Source organism: Neltuma alba, unplaced genomic scaffold (genome assembly GCF_004799145.2).
Source record: "Neltuma alba isolate B1F8T4 unplaced genomic scaffold, ASM479914v2 tig00010948_pilon, whole genome shotgun sequence".
Lineage (NCBI taxonomy): Eukaryota > Viridiplantae > Streptophyta > Magnoliopsida > Fabales > Fabaceae > Neltuma > Neltuma alba.
Genome location: NW_021635721.1, coordinates 137,814 through 155,884, shown reverse-complemented (window position 1 = coordinate 155,884; position 18,071 = coordinate 137,814). Strand labels below are relative to the sequence as shown.

Genomic DNA, 18,071 nt, shown 5'->3' with positions numbered 1-18,071 from the left:
TTGGAGAAGAAGGGATTCTGAGGTACAAAAAGAGAATTTGTGTCCCTAATGATGATGAAATTAAGAAGACAATTTTGGAAGAGGCTCATCGGAGTAACTATTCGATGCACCCAGGGATAACAAAGATGTACAATGACTTGAAGAGAAACTATTGGTGGCCAAAGATGAAGAGAGATGTGACAGAATTTGTAATGAAGTGTTTGACTTGTCAAAAGGTCAAGATAGAGCACCAAAGGCCCCCAGGACTACTTCAAAATTTAGATATTCCTCAATGGAAGTGGGATAGCATTTCCATGGATTTCATCACTAGTTTGCCAAGGACCCCAGCTGGTTACGATGCAATTTGGGTGATTGTTGACAGATTGACTAAGTCAGCGCACTTCTTACCTATCAAAGCCACTTACTCTTTAGAGCGACTGACACAATTATACATTGATGAGATAGTTCGACTTCATGGAGTACCGAGTCAATCATATTGATCGAGATCCGCGGTTTACATCAAACTTTTGGAGGTCATTGCAAAAAGCCATGGGCACTAAGTTGAAGTACAGTACTGCTTACCACCCCCCAACAGATGGACAAACCGAGAGGACGATTCAAACTCTCGAGGACATGCTGAGAGCTTGTGCTATTGAGTTCAAGGGTAGTTGGGACAGTCATTTGTCGCTAGCAGATTTGCCTACAACAATAGCTACCACGCTAGCATTCAGATGGCTCCTTATGAAGCCTTATATGGGAGAAAGTGCCGATCTCCACTCTGTTGGACAGAATTGAGTGAGAGAACTATCATTGGTCCTGACTTAGTAGACATCACTACCAGAAAGATTGATCTGATTAAACAAAGGTTATTGACAGCTCAAAGCCGTCAGAAGAGTTATGCAGATCGTCGTCGGAGACCTTTGGAATTCGATGTAGGTGATCATGTGTTTTTGAAAGTTTCTCCACTCACGGGTATTGGAAGATCTATCAAAGCCAAAAAGTTGACACCCAGGTTCATAGGCCCATATGAGATCTTGGAGAGAATTGGACCTGTTGCCTACCGTGTTGCCTTGCCGCCACATTTGTCCAACATTCACGATGTGTTTCATGTGTCACAATTGAAGAAGTATCATCCAGATCCATCTCACATAATCGAGCCTGAAGAAGTTGAGTTACGTGAGAACTTGACTTATAAGGCAGAACCAGAGCGGGATTTTGGATGTGAAGGACAAGCAATTACGGAATAAGACTATTCGGCTCGTAAAAGTCTTTGGAAAGGAATGAGTCCCGGTGATGCTACTTGGGAAACCGAGGAGCGAATGCGGTGCGAGTACCCGTACTTGTTTTCTTGGTAGGTGTTTTTCTTGGTTGTTGTGTGTGTTTGTTTGAATTTTGGGGACAAAATTCCTTTTAGGTGGGGAGAGTTGTAACATCCCATTTTTTTTATTTATTATTATTCCTAGTGTTTAGTTAAGTTTAGAAGGAGTTTAATGCTTGATAAATGAGTTTTATTCTCTATTTATTTAAGAAAAGAGAATTATTGAAAATAAGATTTATAAAATATGTATAAGGAAAATTGGAATTTCTGAATATATAATAATAAAACGGATAAAAAAAAAAGGAAAAAAACGGGGTACCAAACTATAATTTTGTCCCATTTTAATATGGGGTCTTTAACTGGAATTTTTGCCAAAATATTATTTTAACCGTTGGGGGGCCAGAGAGAAACATTTCGACGTCTTTCTTTTCACCTTCTCCGGCGCCTTCCTCTCATTTTTCCAGTAGGGTTTCAACTTTGCAGATCATTTTGGTAAGCCAAATGACTTCTTTTCATTAAACTCTCTTCATGAAAGTTTTTCCACTCATCTAAATCTATCTAATGATGGTAGTTTTATACTGTTTAGAGATAATTTTTGGGTTTAGGGTTTGAAGCAAGTGTTGAGTTTTGATGATAGGTAAGCATAATATTGTAGAGCTATTTTAGTAGATCATTTCTATCAGTTTAGTTTTTTTATTGACTGACCTAATATTTTTAAATGAATTATTTTAGTTAAACAGATATTTATTTATGAAAAATATGATATTTATACCATGAAACTGTTGATTAAATTATTTACTTAGATGCATTTGATGTATAGTGAATTTCTAATGGTTGGTTTTTGAGATTTAAAGTTAAAATAGGATTTTTGAATTTTAAATATGATAATTTCAGATTTAAAATTTTGAGAAAAATCTGTATTAAAGTAAATACTTTGAAAGGTTTAAATGAAAATTTTGGATTGTGAGGTATATAAATTTTGTGCTAAAAGACTTAATTATGGGTTATGAGAGGTTTGGGTTTAGCATAGAATTAGAAACTTTAACTTATATATATATGTTTTAGTTTAAGTAATTAATTAAATAGCTTGTGTATTGATATGTAAATGTATTGGTTGTGTAGATTAAATTATTGGGCTATTGGTATGAGCACGGGGTTAACCTTGTGGTAATACTTGTTCTAGACAAGAGGTAACCACTTTCTACTTATTATTCATGCTCGTAGGTTGTTTGTGATTATTTTGAATTACAAGGAATTTATGAAATATTATTGAATTATGATGTGAGCTATGAAAGTATGTTGTTATTGAAATTGTCTTGTGAGACTTTTGTTGCAAAGATATATGTTTACTATTATGATGATCTCAAGTATTATGAGTTAATTGAAAATGGAAAATCCCAATTGATTTTTACATGTGATGATTGTTTATGAATGCAATATTTTGAGTGTTGATATATGAGGGGTGGCGGATGTTGATGATGGGTACTATAACAAAGAGGATATAAGGGGGTGAATTATGTACATTTGAGGATATAAGGTGGTAGGGCCATCAGGTGTACACTGATTGGTCCTTTGGCCCAATTATTCATTATAGGGCATTGACACCCTACTAGTAGACTAGAGGGGGAACCCATGGTCCGGTCTTGTGCTCTGTGGATTTTGGCCGGTCCATATCACTTGATCGGTGAGCTTGTCTAATTACCAGTCACATGGATGAGGATTTAGCCCATGGGTTTAGTCAGAGGATATAAGGTGGGTGGATATAAGGGAGGTGAAAAGAATATTGATTGTACTTTTTATATGCTTTGACAATATGAAATTTGTTGGAATACTATGAATTTGCAATTGTCTCACTTGACACGTCACGAGCACTTACTTGTATGCTTGATAAGTAGGATTGTTGGTTACTGAGACTTTTGTCTCACCCCGTTGATTTAACACTTTTCCAGGTGATAGTTCCCGTTCGGGTCAGTCAGGGAAGGCTCCGGAAGCTTGAGCTGCTATTGCAAAATTGTAGCGCTTCCACTCTTTTGATTGTGTTGGATAGATGTATATTGCCATGATAGGGCCCATTCCACATACTCTGATATGTTTGAGATTGATTATTTTGACAGTGTACTTTTGAGAACTGTTACTGGACTGTATGCTGGTAGAAGGCCGGAGGCCTTTAGGCATTTGCATGTGATTTCTTTTGTTGATATGAGTGGTGAATCCACAGTGATCTTTGACATGAAATGACTTTTGATTTTGTTGAAAGTTATGAAAGGTACTATTTAGTAAAATCGTGTTATGGGCTTATGGTTGAAAATGATATTCTAGATTTATAATACCCAAAGCCCTATCCATTATGAATATCTTTTTGCACGCAGTTAATTTAGGAAAGTTCTTTTAACCATGATAGACATATTTATGGATTGGTTTAACTCTTTTTCTATCATGGTTAATCTCATATGATTTAGGATATTTATATAACCATGATAGTATTTCTAAATATTTTTACAAAGTTTCTTTTCTATCATGGTTAACTTTTTGATATTGATTACTTTATAAGTGTAGTAGTTTCGTTGTTACACCAACGGAATAAATAATAAAATTGAAGGAAAAAATAATAGGGAAAATCCCAATTAAATCCAACTCAAATACTTAAATTCAACTTGAGGCCTTTATTTTTAACAAATTTCTAATCAGGACATGAGACCTAATTAGGAATTGCTAAATTTTGTTAAATGACGATAATGCTGCTCTTTAGTTAAAAATGAAAATTGATTATATTATCTCTCTAAAGTGGTTCATCATCTCTTATGATTAATATTTAGATAAAAAAATATAAATAATTTTTCAGTGTTGAAATTTTATATATATAACTAAAAACCTTTAAATTATTTTCACAAAAAATTTCAAATTATAATATAATAAAAATTTTCAAATTATAATATAAGTAGTCCTCAAATAAATATTTTTTCTTTTCAAGTTGTAAACATTTATTTTTAGATTTTAAAATATTTTAATTATAATCAATATTTAATGTTAAGTTGAAATAATTTGAGTTTTTGGTTGGATCCAACATTGCTTAAATAAATAAAAATAATGTGAATTATAAGAACTGAAAACAAAAAATATTTATTTAAAGGTTATTTATATTTGTAATTTAACATGTTTTATTAAAATATTTTTAATAGTGTAAGTTATATATAAAAATTTCAAACATTTTAAGATCACTTATATGTTTTTTGGTCTAAAAAAATCATAAGAGATGAAAGATCACTTGGGAGAGATAAATAATCGATTTTCCTCTTTAAATAAAGAAGAGTATTCTGATTATTTAACAACATTCAGAAATCCCTAATTGGGTCTCATGGCCTAATTAGGAATTTGTTGAAAGTATAGGCTTAAATCTGAATTCAAGTATTTCAGTTGAATTTAGTTGGGATTCTCCCAAAATAATACTGTATATTTAAATATATAAATAATTGTATTAAATTAAGAAAGGAAGTTAATTCACCAGGCATGTGAGATTTTTTATAAGTGAATTACCAAAATTAGTGGAACGAGGTTCCATGTAATGAAAATTAATTAATTAAGTGAAATAACATCCCAAACGGCTAGTAAAAAAATATTTCTTTTGAATAAAACTAAAATGCATTTTTTCAATTAAAAAAAACTGAAATACATTCAATCAACTGAAAGAACAAGAAATCAATGGGAAGAGGCAATTTTTTTGGTTGCAAAATAGAAAATTTTAACTCTAAAAACAGAAACGGCTAGTAAAAATTAAAGTTGAGGAAGAGAGAATCAGGAAAAGGTTTAAAGCCGTTAGATACATCAGTCATCCAACGGCATTGATAAGATAAAGAATCGACCGTTGGAGCTGGCGCCTGTTCGACTGTGAGTGGCACCTCTTCAGTATATAACAATCCTTATTAACTCAAAATCCCAAAATTTTCACTTTCAAATAGTGCAGAGAAGAAGAAATCTCAGAATTTATCACCGACAGAAGGAAAAGAGTCGTTGGAGATAGAGAAGGGAAGAGAAAAGAGTTGTGGAATATTCACCGACGCGGTGGCGACGAACACGGACTCCGACGGAGGAGAGACGCGCAACAGTCGTCTCCAGGTGTTCCTCTCGTCGTTGTTTTCGACTATTGGAGGCGTTTTCGGGAGTAACCATCAAGAGCAAGAGCCAGATATGGCTACCGGAGCTTGTTTGCCGCATGAACTGCAAAGGGGTATGCGATCTTCGTCTTTTCTTTGAGATTTCATGCACTCTGTTCTTAAAACTTCATTTTTCACCACTCTCTTAGGGTTTTATCAATTCAAATTTGAATCTTTGGAGTTTTCATTTACTTTCATCTAAAATCATATAGTTCTCGACGGGCCTTGTCAAAATCTCCAGAGCATCTCTTCGAGTGTTTTATATCTTTCCGAAAATCAGGCCAAAAAGAAAATCTTTCTGAAAAAGAAAAGTTGCTTGCAGGTGAAAATAAGCCGAAGAATGTAGCAGTAGAAGGACGGAGTCGACGGGTTCTCCAGGATATTGGGAATCTTGTGGATGTTTCTAAGCGCATCACAAGGTTTTGTTTTGTCTTTTTCTCATCTCTCTTCACAAACTCATTTTTTAATTAGTTATTAATATTAATACTAATATTTTAATTATTCCTGTTTGTTTCACAGGCAAGAAGCAGAGAAGAACAAGGTGAGATCTATTTTTAATTTTGTATAAATAATTTATTAATAACTTGGAAAAGAACTGAACTTGTGTATCATATTTCAGAAACCAAGCCTTGCAACAACGAAAGTATTAGCAGCAGGGAAGATTGTTCGCCCAGAAGGACCTGAAGTTATTACTATTAGCTCTGATGAAGAAGATAGTGAGGAAGTAAAGAAGGAAAAGAAGAAGAAAGAACCTGCTAAAGTCATAAACTCTAAACAGAACTCAACCAAGAAGAATGTGAAGACCCTCAGTGCAATCCTCTCTGCTCGAAGCAAGGTAACTATTTCCTTTCTTCTTCTTCCTCATCCAAAGCTGCTCTGTTTCAGAATATCAGTGTGGTGTGATAAATTTAAGTGATTGATGAATCTCAGGCTGCTTGTGGACGTACTTACAAACCAAAGGATCAGGTGCTAGACGTTGATGCATCTGACGTGGACAATGAATTGGCAGCTGTTGAGTACATCGACGAACTCTACAAGTTCTACAAATTTGCAGAGGTAATAACCATGTTAACAATTTTCGATGTTCACATAATGTAACTCTTGACTCTGTCTCTCTTTCTGATTCAATTAACATTTGATGACTTATGTAAATTTCAGAGTGATAGCCGTGTGTACGATTACATGGGGTCACAACCTGATGTGAATGCTAAGATGAGAGCGATTCTTGTGGACTGGTTGATAGAAGTACATCGTAAATTTGAACTCATGCCTGAAACTCTTCATCTGACTATAAACATCGTGGACCGTTTCCTTTCCTTGAAGGCTGTGTCCAGAAAGGAGCTTCAGCTGGTTGGCATCAGTTCCATGCTCATAGCCTGCAAATATGAGGAGATTTGGTCCCCAGAGGTACAATTTATCTCTCTCTTTTTTTTTTTTTTAAGTTTTCTAGACATGTTGTTAGTACATAAGATGTAAATCATTGCATCTAGTCTGATGTTTGAGACAATTTATATGGCTTCTTAATTGGATTGTCATATATAAGGTGACTCAAAAGAACATTTAACTGTGGTCAGTTGTAAGAAAATCTGGTTTTAATCTTAAATTGCCTACCAAGTTTTCTTTCCCAGTGTACTAAGTTATGATATGGGTTTTGAATTATAATATAATGCAGGTGAATGACTTTGTGTGCATATCAGACAACGCCTATAAAAGAGAACAGGTTCTGGTGATGGAGAAAACAATCTTAAGGAAGCTAGAATGGTATTTAACTGTTCCTACACCATACGTCTTCCTTGTCCGGTATATCAAAGTCTCTTCTCCCTCTGATAAGGAGGTATGTATATGTGTGTATATATATAGTTCTTTGTGGCTGGTCTAAAACATATTTAAAATACCATATCTCATCTCATTGGTGATTGATATCTTTTTTGCCTTTTCCCGTGAAATGCAGATGGAGAACATGGCGTATTTCCTAGCTGAACTTGGCCTAGTTCACTATGCCACTGTAATATTGTATAGCCCCTCTGTTATTGCTGCTTCTGCTGTGTATGCTGCTCGCTTTACCCTTGGTAGGAGCCCATTCTGGACACAGACTCTTGAACATTACACAGGCTTATCTGAGGACAAATTAAGGTAGTTTCAGTAACATATGATTCAGAAAATATTGGTGTGTATTAATGAGAACATTGTCTGATGTTTTTTTTTCACTTTTCCCAATTATGGTGCAGGGAATGTGCTAAACTCATGGTGAGCTTTCACTCGCTGGCTGGTGAGAGCAAGTTGAAAGCAGTTTTCAAGAAATTCTGTAATCCAGATCGTTGTTCAGTTGCTCTTATTCCCCCAGGGAAGCTTTTGCTGGTAGAGAACGTCAGATGAACAGATTGATATTTCAGTCCATGGAACTTCTAGGATAATATTAACAATAGGTAGAGTTAAAACGTTGTTTAGGAAGATCATGTCTGTAATGATCACTTAGTTTTCTTCTTGGTTTGGATATTGAAGTGTGAAACTTAAAATATTTGGTTTCTGGTTAGTTTGTTGCCAAAAAGTATTTTGTATATGCAAATGGCGGTGAAGGGTTGTAATTTTGGTTGCTTCCACATATTACAAACTGTGTTAGCTTGATGTCTTCATCATACTTCAGCATGCTATGCCAAAAGAAATACAAACTTTTCTTCTTCTTTTTTAACTAATAACTGAAATTTATTATCAAGCAAAACTTGGAGCAGATCAAAAGATAAAGATTCATATCATCCTTCAACAACGTGCGCCTTTTGTTCAAGGCGTGGAGAATGATCAAGAAGGTAATAGTTTCAGTTTGCAAGAGCAATGGCTGTACATGAGTAAATGTACAGATCGTTGTTCTCAGTTTCATCCACTAGGTTTTATATGGTTGTTATCAGCACAAATTACACAACCTCTGTAATGGTCTTTTTGGTTCAGCACAAATTGAGACGGTACGTGTTCTCTCAAAACTCCTTCTTTTTATTTTCTCTTCAGAATCTCATTTTCACTATTAGATTAAAAAAATGGATTATTCAAATTTAACATTTTAAAAAAAGGACTCTCTCTTCTATTCATGTACTGCTATTATTATAATGGTGGAAATGGGATTATGAGAGAGAAGGATTTAAGAGTTTCCGCCTCCAATCTACGTATAATTTCAATTCTCTTAGCAAGTTAACCTTATGAATTTACAACCAAAACCACGAGCCCATTTGTTTTTGTTATCATGAATAACTTCTTCTTGTTTTTTTCCCCCCCTTTTCCTTTTTCTTTCATGAACGTTGGATTAAAATTTTAGCAGTTTAAATTTAATATTTTATAAATAATTTTACATAAAAATATATAAATAAATTTAAATTATGAACCAAAAATTTAATCTAATAATAAAGAGAAAAGGAGGGAAAAGGCAAAGGAGCGCTATTCCTACTAATATTATAATAGGTCTTTATTTATAATTTTTCTGAGCTTTTTTTGTTATTTTTCCTTCAAAAAAGTTATAGTATAGGTACCAAGTTATATTTCTTTATTCTTATTTATAAACACTTTCAATATATTTTATATATGTCAAGAAAAATTTTAAAATATAATAATTTTTTAACTCTATCTATATTTAATATATACATATTTTTTTTAAAATAATTATTTATATGATAATAAATAAAAGATAAAATAGTATATTAACGGTGAAAATTTAACGATGAAGCGACTCTGATCAGAAGGGTACTTTCAAAGTGCTTAGGCAGTTTATCTTCCAAAAAAATTGTTATTCTCCTAAGCCCAGCGGAATTTTTTTTGAAAGAAGAGGAAGGGGGGCAAAGGGAAAATTTGCCGTGGGAATCGCCGACACCTCACAGGGACGATTGATTCCTCTCAGAGTTGGGCACGCAGAGAAACACTTGCCAATTTTCCATGTTCGTTAACCATGTGCTCAAGAAACATCATCTAACCTCAATATTTTCTTCCCCCAGTAAACCTCGATTCCCCTCACTCTGTAGTACCTTCTCTTCGCTTTGCAATGCTCAGATTCAGACTCACCCAAATCTTCTCGAACTCTGCTCCCTCTGCCACAACCTTTCCCAGATCAAGCAAGTTCACGCCTTTGGGGTTTTCACTGGCTTCCTCCCCGCTAGTGTCTCTCTTGCTGCTTCCCTCATTCTTCGATACGCCACATATGGAGATTCCAGAACTTATCGGTTTCTTTTCCAGCAAACTGTGGGGCTGTGTCGTAACGCTTTCTTGTGGAACACTCTTGTACGGGCTAACTCCATTGCGGGTGTTCGCGATGAGTTCAAGACGTATAACCAGATGGTTCGTGCAGGCATTCGACCTGATGGCCATACTTTTCCTTTTGTTCTGAAGGAGTGTTCGGATTGCTCGGACCTTCAAAAGGGTATGGAGATCCATGGGGCTGTGCTTAGGCTGGGTTTTGATGGGGATGTTTTCGTCGGGAACACCCTTATGCTGTTATATGGAAATTGTGCTCATGTAATTGATGCAAAGAGGGTGTTCGATGAAATGTGTGAGAAGGATAAGGTATCGTGGAATACCATAATAGGTTTGTCTTCTCTTAATGGTTTTAATGTGGAGGCACTTGACTATTTTAAAGGAATGAGTGTGATATCTGGCTGCTTTAAACCGGATTTGGTTAGCATAGTCAGCGTCTTGCCAGTCTGTGCGGACACCGGAGATCAGATAATGACAAGTGTAGTGCACTGTTATGTTTTGAAGGTTGGTTTGTCTGACCATGTAAAAACTGGAAATGCATTGATAGATGCTTATGGGAAATGTGGGAATGAAAAAGCTTCAAAGCAAGTTTTTGATGAGATGGTTGACAGAAATGAGGTTTCCTGGAATGCACTCATCACTAGTTTTACTTATACAGGGCGCAATATGAATGCCTTAGAAGCTTTAAGGTTGATGATTGATTCAGGAATGACACCAAACTCAATCGCCATTTCTAGTATGCTACCAGTTTTAGGAGAATTAGGATTTTGTAAACTGGGAAAGGAAATCCATGGCTTTAGTTTAAGGATGGGGATTGAGTCTGATGTTTTCATTGCTAACTCGTTGATAGACATGTATGCAAAGACAGGGTATCCAAGGATTGCATGCTTGGTCTTTCACAACATGGGTGAAAGAAATATCGTATCTTGGAATGCTATGATTGCAAACTTAACTCAGAACAGATTAGAATTTGCAGCTTTAGATATAGTAAGGCAAATGCAAAATTATGGTGAAATCCCCAACTCTGTAACCTTCACAAATATTCTTCCAGCTTGTGCAAGACTAGGTTTCCTGCACACTGGCAAGGAACTACATGCCAGGATAATTCGTGCTGGATATGCATTTGATTTGTTTATTTCTAACGCTCTGACTGACATGTATTCAAAATGTGGGAGCTTAAGTTTTGCTCAAAATGTCTTTGACATATCTATCAGAGATGAAGTTTCCTATAATATACTAATTATAGGCTACTCCCAGACAATGGATTGCTTGGGATCACTAAATTTGTTTAGAGAAATGAGACTCTCAGGAATGAAGCCAGATATTGTTTCTTTCATGGGTGTAGTATCAGCGTGTGCAAACCTGGCTGCAATAAAACAAGGCAAAGAGATACATGGCTTTCTGGTAAGGAAGCTTTTACACACTCATCTTTTTGCAGCAAATTCGCTCTTGGACTTGTATACAAAATGTGGTCAAATAGATATTGCTGCTAAGGTATTTGAATGTATTGAAAACAAAGATGTAGCCTCCTGGAATACCATGATTTTGGGCTATGGAATGCTTGGTGAATTGGACACTGCCATTAACTACTTTGAGGCAATGAAGGAAGATGGTGTGGAATATGATTCGGTATCATTTATTGCAGTTTTATCAGCCTGTAGTCATGGTGGGCTACTTGAGAAGGGAAGGAAATACTTTATGGAGATGAAGGATCTTAATATTGAGCCAACACCCATGCACTATGCTTGTATGGTTGATCTCCTTGGAAGGGCTGGTCTTATGGAAGAAGCAGCAGAACTCATTAGGGGACTCCCTATTGCAGCAGATGCTAATATATGGGGTGCACTTCTCGGAGCATGTAGGATATATGGCAATGTAGAATTGGGTCGTTGGGCTGCTGAACATTTGTTTGAGTTAAAGCCTCAGCATTGTGGCTATTATATACTTCTTTCAAATATGTATGCAGAAGCTGAAAGATGGGAAGAGGCTGACAAAGTCAGGCGGTTGATGAAGTCAAGGGGAGCGAGGAAGAGTCCTGGTTGCAGCTGGGTTCAAATGGGAGACCAGGTGCATGCATTTCTTGTTGGCGAGAAAATGGATGGCTTAGATTCTGGCCTTTGGCTATCAGAATGTTGAATTTCCTGTTGTGGAGACTTGGATACTCTCACTATCTTAGTAAGTTGGCTGTTAGTGTGCGTGAGAGTGAGTAAGAGAGAGAGAGAGAGACACACACACACACACACACTGAATCCCTCGCTCGCTCAAAATTGATACTGTCACTTTTCTAAGAAACTGAGAAAGATCCAAATCCTTTGGCAAGTGGAGCCTGAGGGCTTTGTCGTTATTGGCTTAGAGCTATGACCATGGTGAAGTAAAGTTAAAGGCATTTTGGTTCAATGAGCTGACCATATTCCTTTTCATTCTTTATATTTTATAACCACATGAAACGATGTTCTATCTGGTTGCATGAAATTTTTCAAGACGCATGGTATGTGTAGTAGTAGCATGGAACAGAACACAATGCAATATTCTTTGGCATGAATTTTTGGTTTGATTTCTCTTAATTAATTGTCAGTGCTGCATGCTTCGTGTCAATAAGTCGAGGTTGCTGGCTAGACTTGTATGTAGATGCCTTATTCTGACTACTCTTTGTCAAGAGATGAGCTTTTTAAGTTCATATTATCATCTGCCTCATTATTCTTTTTGGGTGGGGTTGGGGGGGAATTAGAGAGGAGGCCAAACTGGCCTTGTGGGAATAGCACCCTCCACTTCCCGGGACTACTTTGCCTAGAGCAATACACCAAGTGCATTTGCATCGGTATTTTAATTTGCAGTTTTGTACTTTGAAAAGGAGGATTATCTATGAGGCAAAGGAAGAAAATTATGGTCTTCTTTCTTTCTTTTAAGAAAAAAACTGCTTACAAATATCATCTATATGAATTTCACCCTCTCTTCACCCGCTTTCCTTCCTTTCTTATCTCTTCTGACTAGATCTTCTATCCCTCCTCCCTTGTGGCACACAACTCCAAAGAACTCCCGTTTTCCTAAATGCAGTTAACTAGGTTATGCTTATCTTAACACTGCATTGAAAACCCATCCTCTAATCTAATTCTTAGGCTACTTTTAAGTATGAGAACGATTTGTCCGCTTTGATATTTTCAGAATATACTTGAGCTGGAGGATCATACGAAAGAAAAACAGCCAGATTCACCTGTTTCATATACTTTTTGTCAAATCTTTATATTATCTTTGATATAAGAGCTAATTTTACATTCAATTTATTTCTGAATATAAGATCATAATTTATTTTGTTTTTCATATTGATATTTTTTTTTATTAAGATAGTTCTCGTATCAGTTGCATGTGTTAAAAATTAATTTTAACTAATACACATGATTAATAAGAATATTTAAAAAATATATTTATTATAAATAATTAACTTAACTAATTTTCTCAATCTATTTAGCAGAGGTAGTATCAGGAAGTATCATGCTGTTGAAAGATTATTCTCTCTTCGATTGACTATCCTTCGCATGATATTCCCGAGCTTCACGACCAGTAAAGATCTTGTTAGTGCGGACACTGAAAATACTTCTATCAGTCGCACGCTTAATCAGGCATGGATAATATGAGGAGATACAGTTGGTGAACAAACAATTTGCGGTCTAGAATGAGGCATTGATGTTTGGCAAGGCAAGGTTTGAGAGGTTCAGCACTCAACTAACATGCATCTAACCCTTATTACCAAGAAAGAAAAAATAGTATTCAACTTTAGTACTTACAAAGGAAGATGGTCAAAAGTATTCCTTCATTATAATCTTTGCAAGCTGCTTTTTCGGGGCATCTGCTTCATCTTGCCCATGTTGCCCAAGATTCATACAGGGGGAAATTTTTAGCTTTGTTGCAAATGATAGTACACTAAGTGGAAACATATATAAGCAAAATTAAAATAAAAGAAGAAATACGAATTAATTTCAAAAAAAAAAAATTATAGCTACTTCTAGCTGACCCTAAATGCTATGACTTGTGACAGACCACAGCAGTGCATGAGGATTCTTGGTCCACAACCCACAAATTCAACTCCTCAAGCCATTTCTGAATTGATTCCAGTCCCATTTCTGCTGACCAGTACACCAACTTTTTATCCCCTAAAGAAGATTTATTAACATTAGCAGATCCAATCTTCATGCCATAGGTAGTCTCATCAAGTTTTCTAAACTTCGCACCATTTTGTTTCCAAAATATTTGCTATAACATGCACAAAGCTTAGGTCACCATGGGAAAGCGAACTTTTTCTTCTTGCCATATCCTCTGCCATGGAGGCAACTTTTGATACCAAGTTATTGTCCCATATTTTTCTTAGCAGTAGTTGAGCTTCTGGCATATAAGAGTTCCAAGCTTGGTGCAAGAAATAAATCACCATTGGGATCCTTGGACTCTGAAAAAATATCAGCACTGAGAAAAAGCACGTTCCCATCAACCACCCACAAGTTATACCCATTTTCCAAACACTTTCTAATTACATAAGCCTTTGCCAAAATGCTCTTGATGGCCTCAAACCGTGAACCTAGAGAACTAAGCTTATACAATCCAATACTTTTGATAAATTGGTCCCCATTAATCACAGGATGTCCCCTCCTTGCTAGATCAAATAAGGAGTCAGACTCAGGGCCCAAAAGTATATAATTCCTGATATTTAAACTTTCAAACTGACACAGTAAATTTCTCTAGCTACAGAATCTGATACCTCAAAAAGGTTCACCAAAAAGACACTGTCCTGCTTGTTCAAAGAGGGAAGCAGAAGTCCAAGTTCATCCATGTTCGTGACAACCCTTCCGGGGATTACTTCTCTGAAGCAAAAATCAAACCATTTTAAGCTGCTCAATGGGTGCATTTCCAAAATATTGAAATCAAGAGATCTGTCGTCTAGTAATTGAGAGTCAGGTCCAGCAGTTTTCCCATAGTTGACTCCAGCATCTCTGTGAGAAACACTCAAAGCCCTCTCATGCAAAAAATGTGTGTAAATATTGAAGTAACCACGAGATTGAATAAATTTGATGAACCAAGGAGTCCATATTCTCTCTCCCATTTTTTTGTACCACCCTGTAGTCACCTGCACAAGGTTTTAGAACTGAACTTAGGTACAAACTGCTGGCTGACATAACAAAGTTAGGTGGCCAACGAAAACTAGTAATGGGATGAAAGAGAGGAAAGATTTTTTAAAAGATAAAAAAGGTGAAGACTTATGATTACCATCCCCTCAAGAAATGGCCTTATGTCCTTTGACTTGTTCTTGTCATACCACAACCTAAACTCTTTCCATGGCTTTGGAAAGAGAATTTGACCCCATGTGCCAACCAATTGATACAAGAAAAGCCTTGTCCTATCATCCAATTGCAATTTGTTTCCATGTTTACCTGAGTTGGAAACCAATGGTTATTAGTAACCATTATTTAATAGAAGTTATGAAGGTTTAGCAATCATCAAGGACCGTAGTCCACAAACAGTCCTGGAGCGAATATATGGTCTTATTTCTAACTAACATGATATGACGAGAAGCAAATTAAAAACTTTCAGGACTCAATTATGTAGGAATAGGATTCAAGAACTAAACAGTGAGGCAAATGTTTTTAAAAGCTAATAAGTGTATTTCCCAAGTAGTTTATGATAAACCAACAGAAGAAAATTACCAAGGGAAAGAATAACTTAGTGAAAACGAGGAAAGTCACACAGCATTCTTGCCAAACAGTTTGACCATTCCCTAGCTTGTAATAACCATAACCAATTCTAAAATCACACAAGGTGCAAGTAGGTGGAAGTTCTTTTCGCTTCTCAGTCGTCTACATCTATACAACGGCTAAGCCCCAAATCCACAATATATCGTGAAGGAAATAGTCACACGCAACCAGAGGAGTTCCCTTTCACCAAAACATCATATGCTCATGATGCCAAGTTTTAACTTTTTATGCTATGAGAATAACTTGTATTGATATTCTGACTAAAGATCCATACCAAGCTTGCTTGAGGAAACACAATACACTGCATGCGCTCCCATCTAATTACCCCCCCCCCCCCCAATGTATAATTAACAGGTTTGACCATGACTAACGGCTAGAATAAGGAATTGAATTAGTTAGCAAAGACCAGATTGCTCACTTGAAAGAGAATATATAAAGTCATTTCTATCCGAATTCTCTCAACTTCTAACACAGACAATATCATCTAAGAAGCTGACATATTTATGGAATATTTAACTTCAATCACTTTCAACAAAACAAGTGAAGCTTTTCTAATTTCTAAAGGTGAAAAATATGAGATAATAGTACCTGGAACAAACCTTGGTCGCTGCAGTGAAGCTCCATATATTGATGGACTATAATTCGAAGCATTGTAGTAGAAATTCACAATCAAGCTCTTAATGAACTCATAATAAAGCGGCGAAATCTCCAAATCATCTTCAACAATAAAAGCAAACTCGTTATCAGAACTTGGCCACCACGCCTCCAACCACTGCGCTTGCAAACCCACGTTGGTCGTTCGATAATGCACGAGCTTATCACCGAATTTCCAATCAAATCCATCAACAAATTCCAAAATCCTACGCAATTCCTTTAATTTTTGATCCACTGTAGTAGACGACCCATTTTGGTGGGTGAAATGGTCGATGTACACATGGAGGTTGACACGATCACCAAGGTAATCGGCATTGGCCAAGGACTGGAGGCACCGAGAGACTGAATCGAGGCGGTTAAAGGCAAGAACTTTGACGATGAAAGAAAAATTGGTTAAACTGGGCTTATAGTTTTGAGCGTGGATGGGATTAGAGACAGTGAAAGTAGGGTTAAACTCAGAGGTTGAAAGTGGGAGAGAGGAGTGGTAGTAGGAGTAAAAGAAGAAAGCAGTAAGAGAGATGAGAACGAGAGGCAGGAAATGTCTTTTAGGTCCCACCATTGTCGTTAAGGTTTCATGGAGATTCAAACTATGGGATGGAACGTGAAGGCTCTCTCCCTCGCTGGTTACTTGGGAGGGGGGAGGGGGGCGATGAGGAAGAAGCCGAAGATAGATCCTTGGCGATGCGGCGTCCTCTGCAGAATGGTTTGTGCTTTTTTTTTTTTTTTTTTTTCCGAAATTATAAATTTAACTCTACTTATTTTCGTTTTTATTCAATTGTTGATGGTTGATTCTTAATTTTCTTAATTTTTGTAAATCATGTTCATTATTTTATCTTATTAAAATTTAAAAATCATTTTAGAATTTTAAAGTTAAATATTATTGAAATCTGAATTAATTCTCATGTGACCAGTTAAATAATCACTTTGCCATTATAAAGAAAAATTACCTTGCTCATTTTAACTATATATTTATGAAGTCGGCAAAAAACACTGTATATTTATGAAAGAAAATTAAGAATATAAATATAAAAGGAATAAGTTAAAAAGAAAATGGCAAACAAAAAGTTAAAAATTACTAAATTCTAAATAAAAAATTTCAATAAAAAGTTGTTATTATTTGCAAATTTAGTGTTCTCAACACCAAATAAAATTATGTTACCAAACATAATTTGAAATTTAATAATTTTTAAATTTTTTTTATTTTTTCTAAGTTAAATAAAAGTTCATTAAACTTTTTTCTTTGTTTATCCTCTCGTGTTTATAAAGTTTTCAAAGGTAATTTTTTTAAAAAAAAATTTTAAATATTTTTTTTTGCTACGTATATGTATCATCTATTGAAGACAATTATATTTAAAGCACTATCTGACACTAAATGTAAGCATTTTTCTTAATAAGAATTTAAATATTGGTTGGTCACGTTGTGAAAAATTAGTTACTTTTGTAAAATCCAATTCTATTAATTAATTATCCAAATATAATTAATTAATAAGAAGATAGCTCAAGTCATTTCATTAAGAATAAAGTTTAGAGAGATTCCAACACAATTTACATAGACCAAACATTAGGAAGGCCTTTAAATTTGTATAGAATGTTAACTTAAAATAAAAAAAATACTACTTTCGGTTCTAAATATAAGAGTTAGTTAATAGTTTTAAATATAAGATTTCAATCCATTTTGTCTTTCAAATTTATAATGCGTTCTTTACAAATAATTAACTTAATTAATTTTGTTAGTCTTTTCCAAATTAATTATCTAACTCTTATATTAATAAACGAAAATAGTATTATTGGTAATGATGATCACTAAGTAATCATTCTATGTCCAACTCCAACCTAAAAGAAATTTCAATCTAATTGATGTCATAGCCACAGCTAACTCTTGTTCATATAGTTAAATGCCTTGTCTTCTACTTCACATTCTTTTCTGTATTTAAGAGTACCAAAGTCTAACAAGCCATCTCTTTATAATCCTTGACTGACTTTACAATATGATCTGGTCAA

General features: G+C 35.3%; 2 protein-coding genes, 1 long non-coding RNA gene and 1 pseudogene across 3 annotated transcripts; 3 read left to right on the top strand and 1 right to left on the bottom strand.

The window, feature by feature from the left end:
* The first annotated feature begins 1,754 nt into the window (after positions 1-1,754).
* On the top strand, positions 1,755-3,431 carry LOC114760212 (uncharacterized). The gene is made up of 3 exons (XR_003742025.1): positions 1,755-1,789; positions 2,420-2,487; positions 3,247-3,431. It is a non-coding gene; the product is annotated as an uncharacterized LOC114760212 (long non-coding RNA).
* A 1,831-nt stretch (positions 3,432-5,262) lies between these two features.
* On the top strand, positions 5,263-8,100 carry LOC114760222 (G2/mitotic-specific cyclin S13-7). Its single transcript, XM_028949488.1, has 9 exons — positions 5,263-5,522; positions 5,771-5,867; positions 5,968-5,989; positions 6,068-6,283; positions 6,379-6,504; positions 6,607-6,855; positions 7,121-7,282; positions 7,400-7,581; positions 7,677-8,100. Exons 1-9 carry the CDS (start codon positions 5,483-5,485, stop codon positions 7,822-7,824), a joined length of 1,242 nt encoding a protein of 413 aa, XP_028805321.1. The 5' UTR covers positions 5,263-5,482; the 3' UTR covers positions 7,825-8,100.
* Positions 8,101-9,290: 1,190 nt separating this feature from the next.
* LOC114760213 (pentatricopeptide repeat-containing protein At4g14170-like) lies at positions 9,291-12,363 on the top strand. Its single transcript, XM_028949476.1, has one exon. The coding sequence runs from the start codon at positions 9,364-9,366 to the stop codon at positions 11,812-11,814; it is 2,451 nt and encodes an 816-aa protein (XP_028805309.1). The 5' UTR covers positions 9,291-9,363; the 3' UTR covers positions 11,815-12,363.
* Positions 12,364-13,660: 1,297 nt separating this feature from the next.
* Positions 13,661-16,629, bottom strand: LOC114760215 (uncharacterized; annotated as a pseudogene).
* Between the last annotated feature and the right edge of the window lie 1,442 nt (positions 16,630-18,071).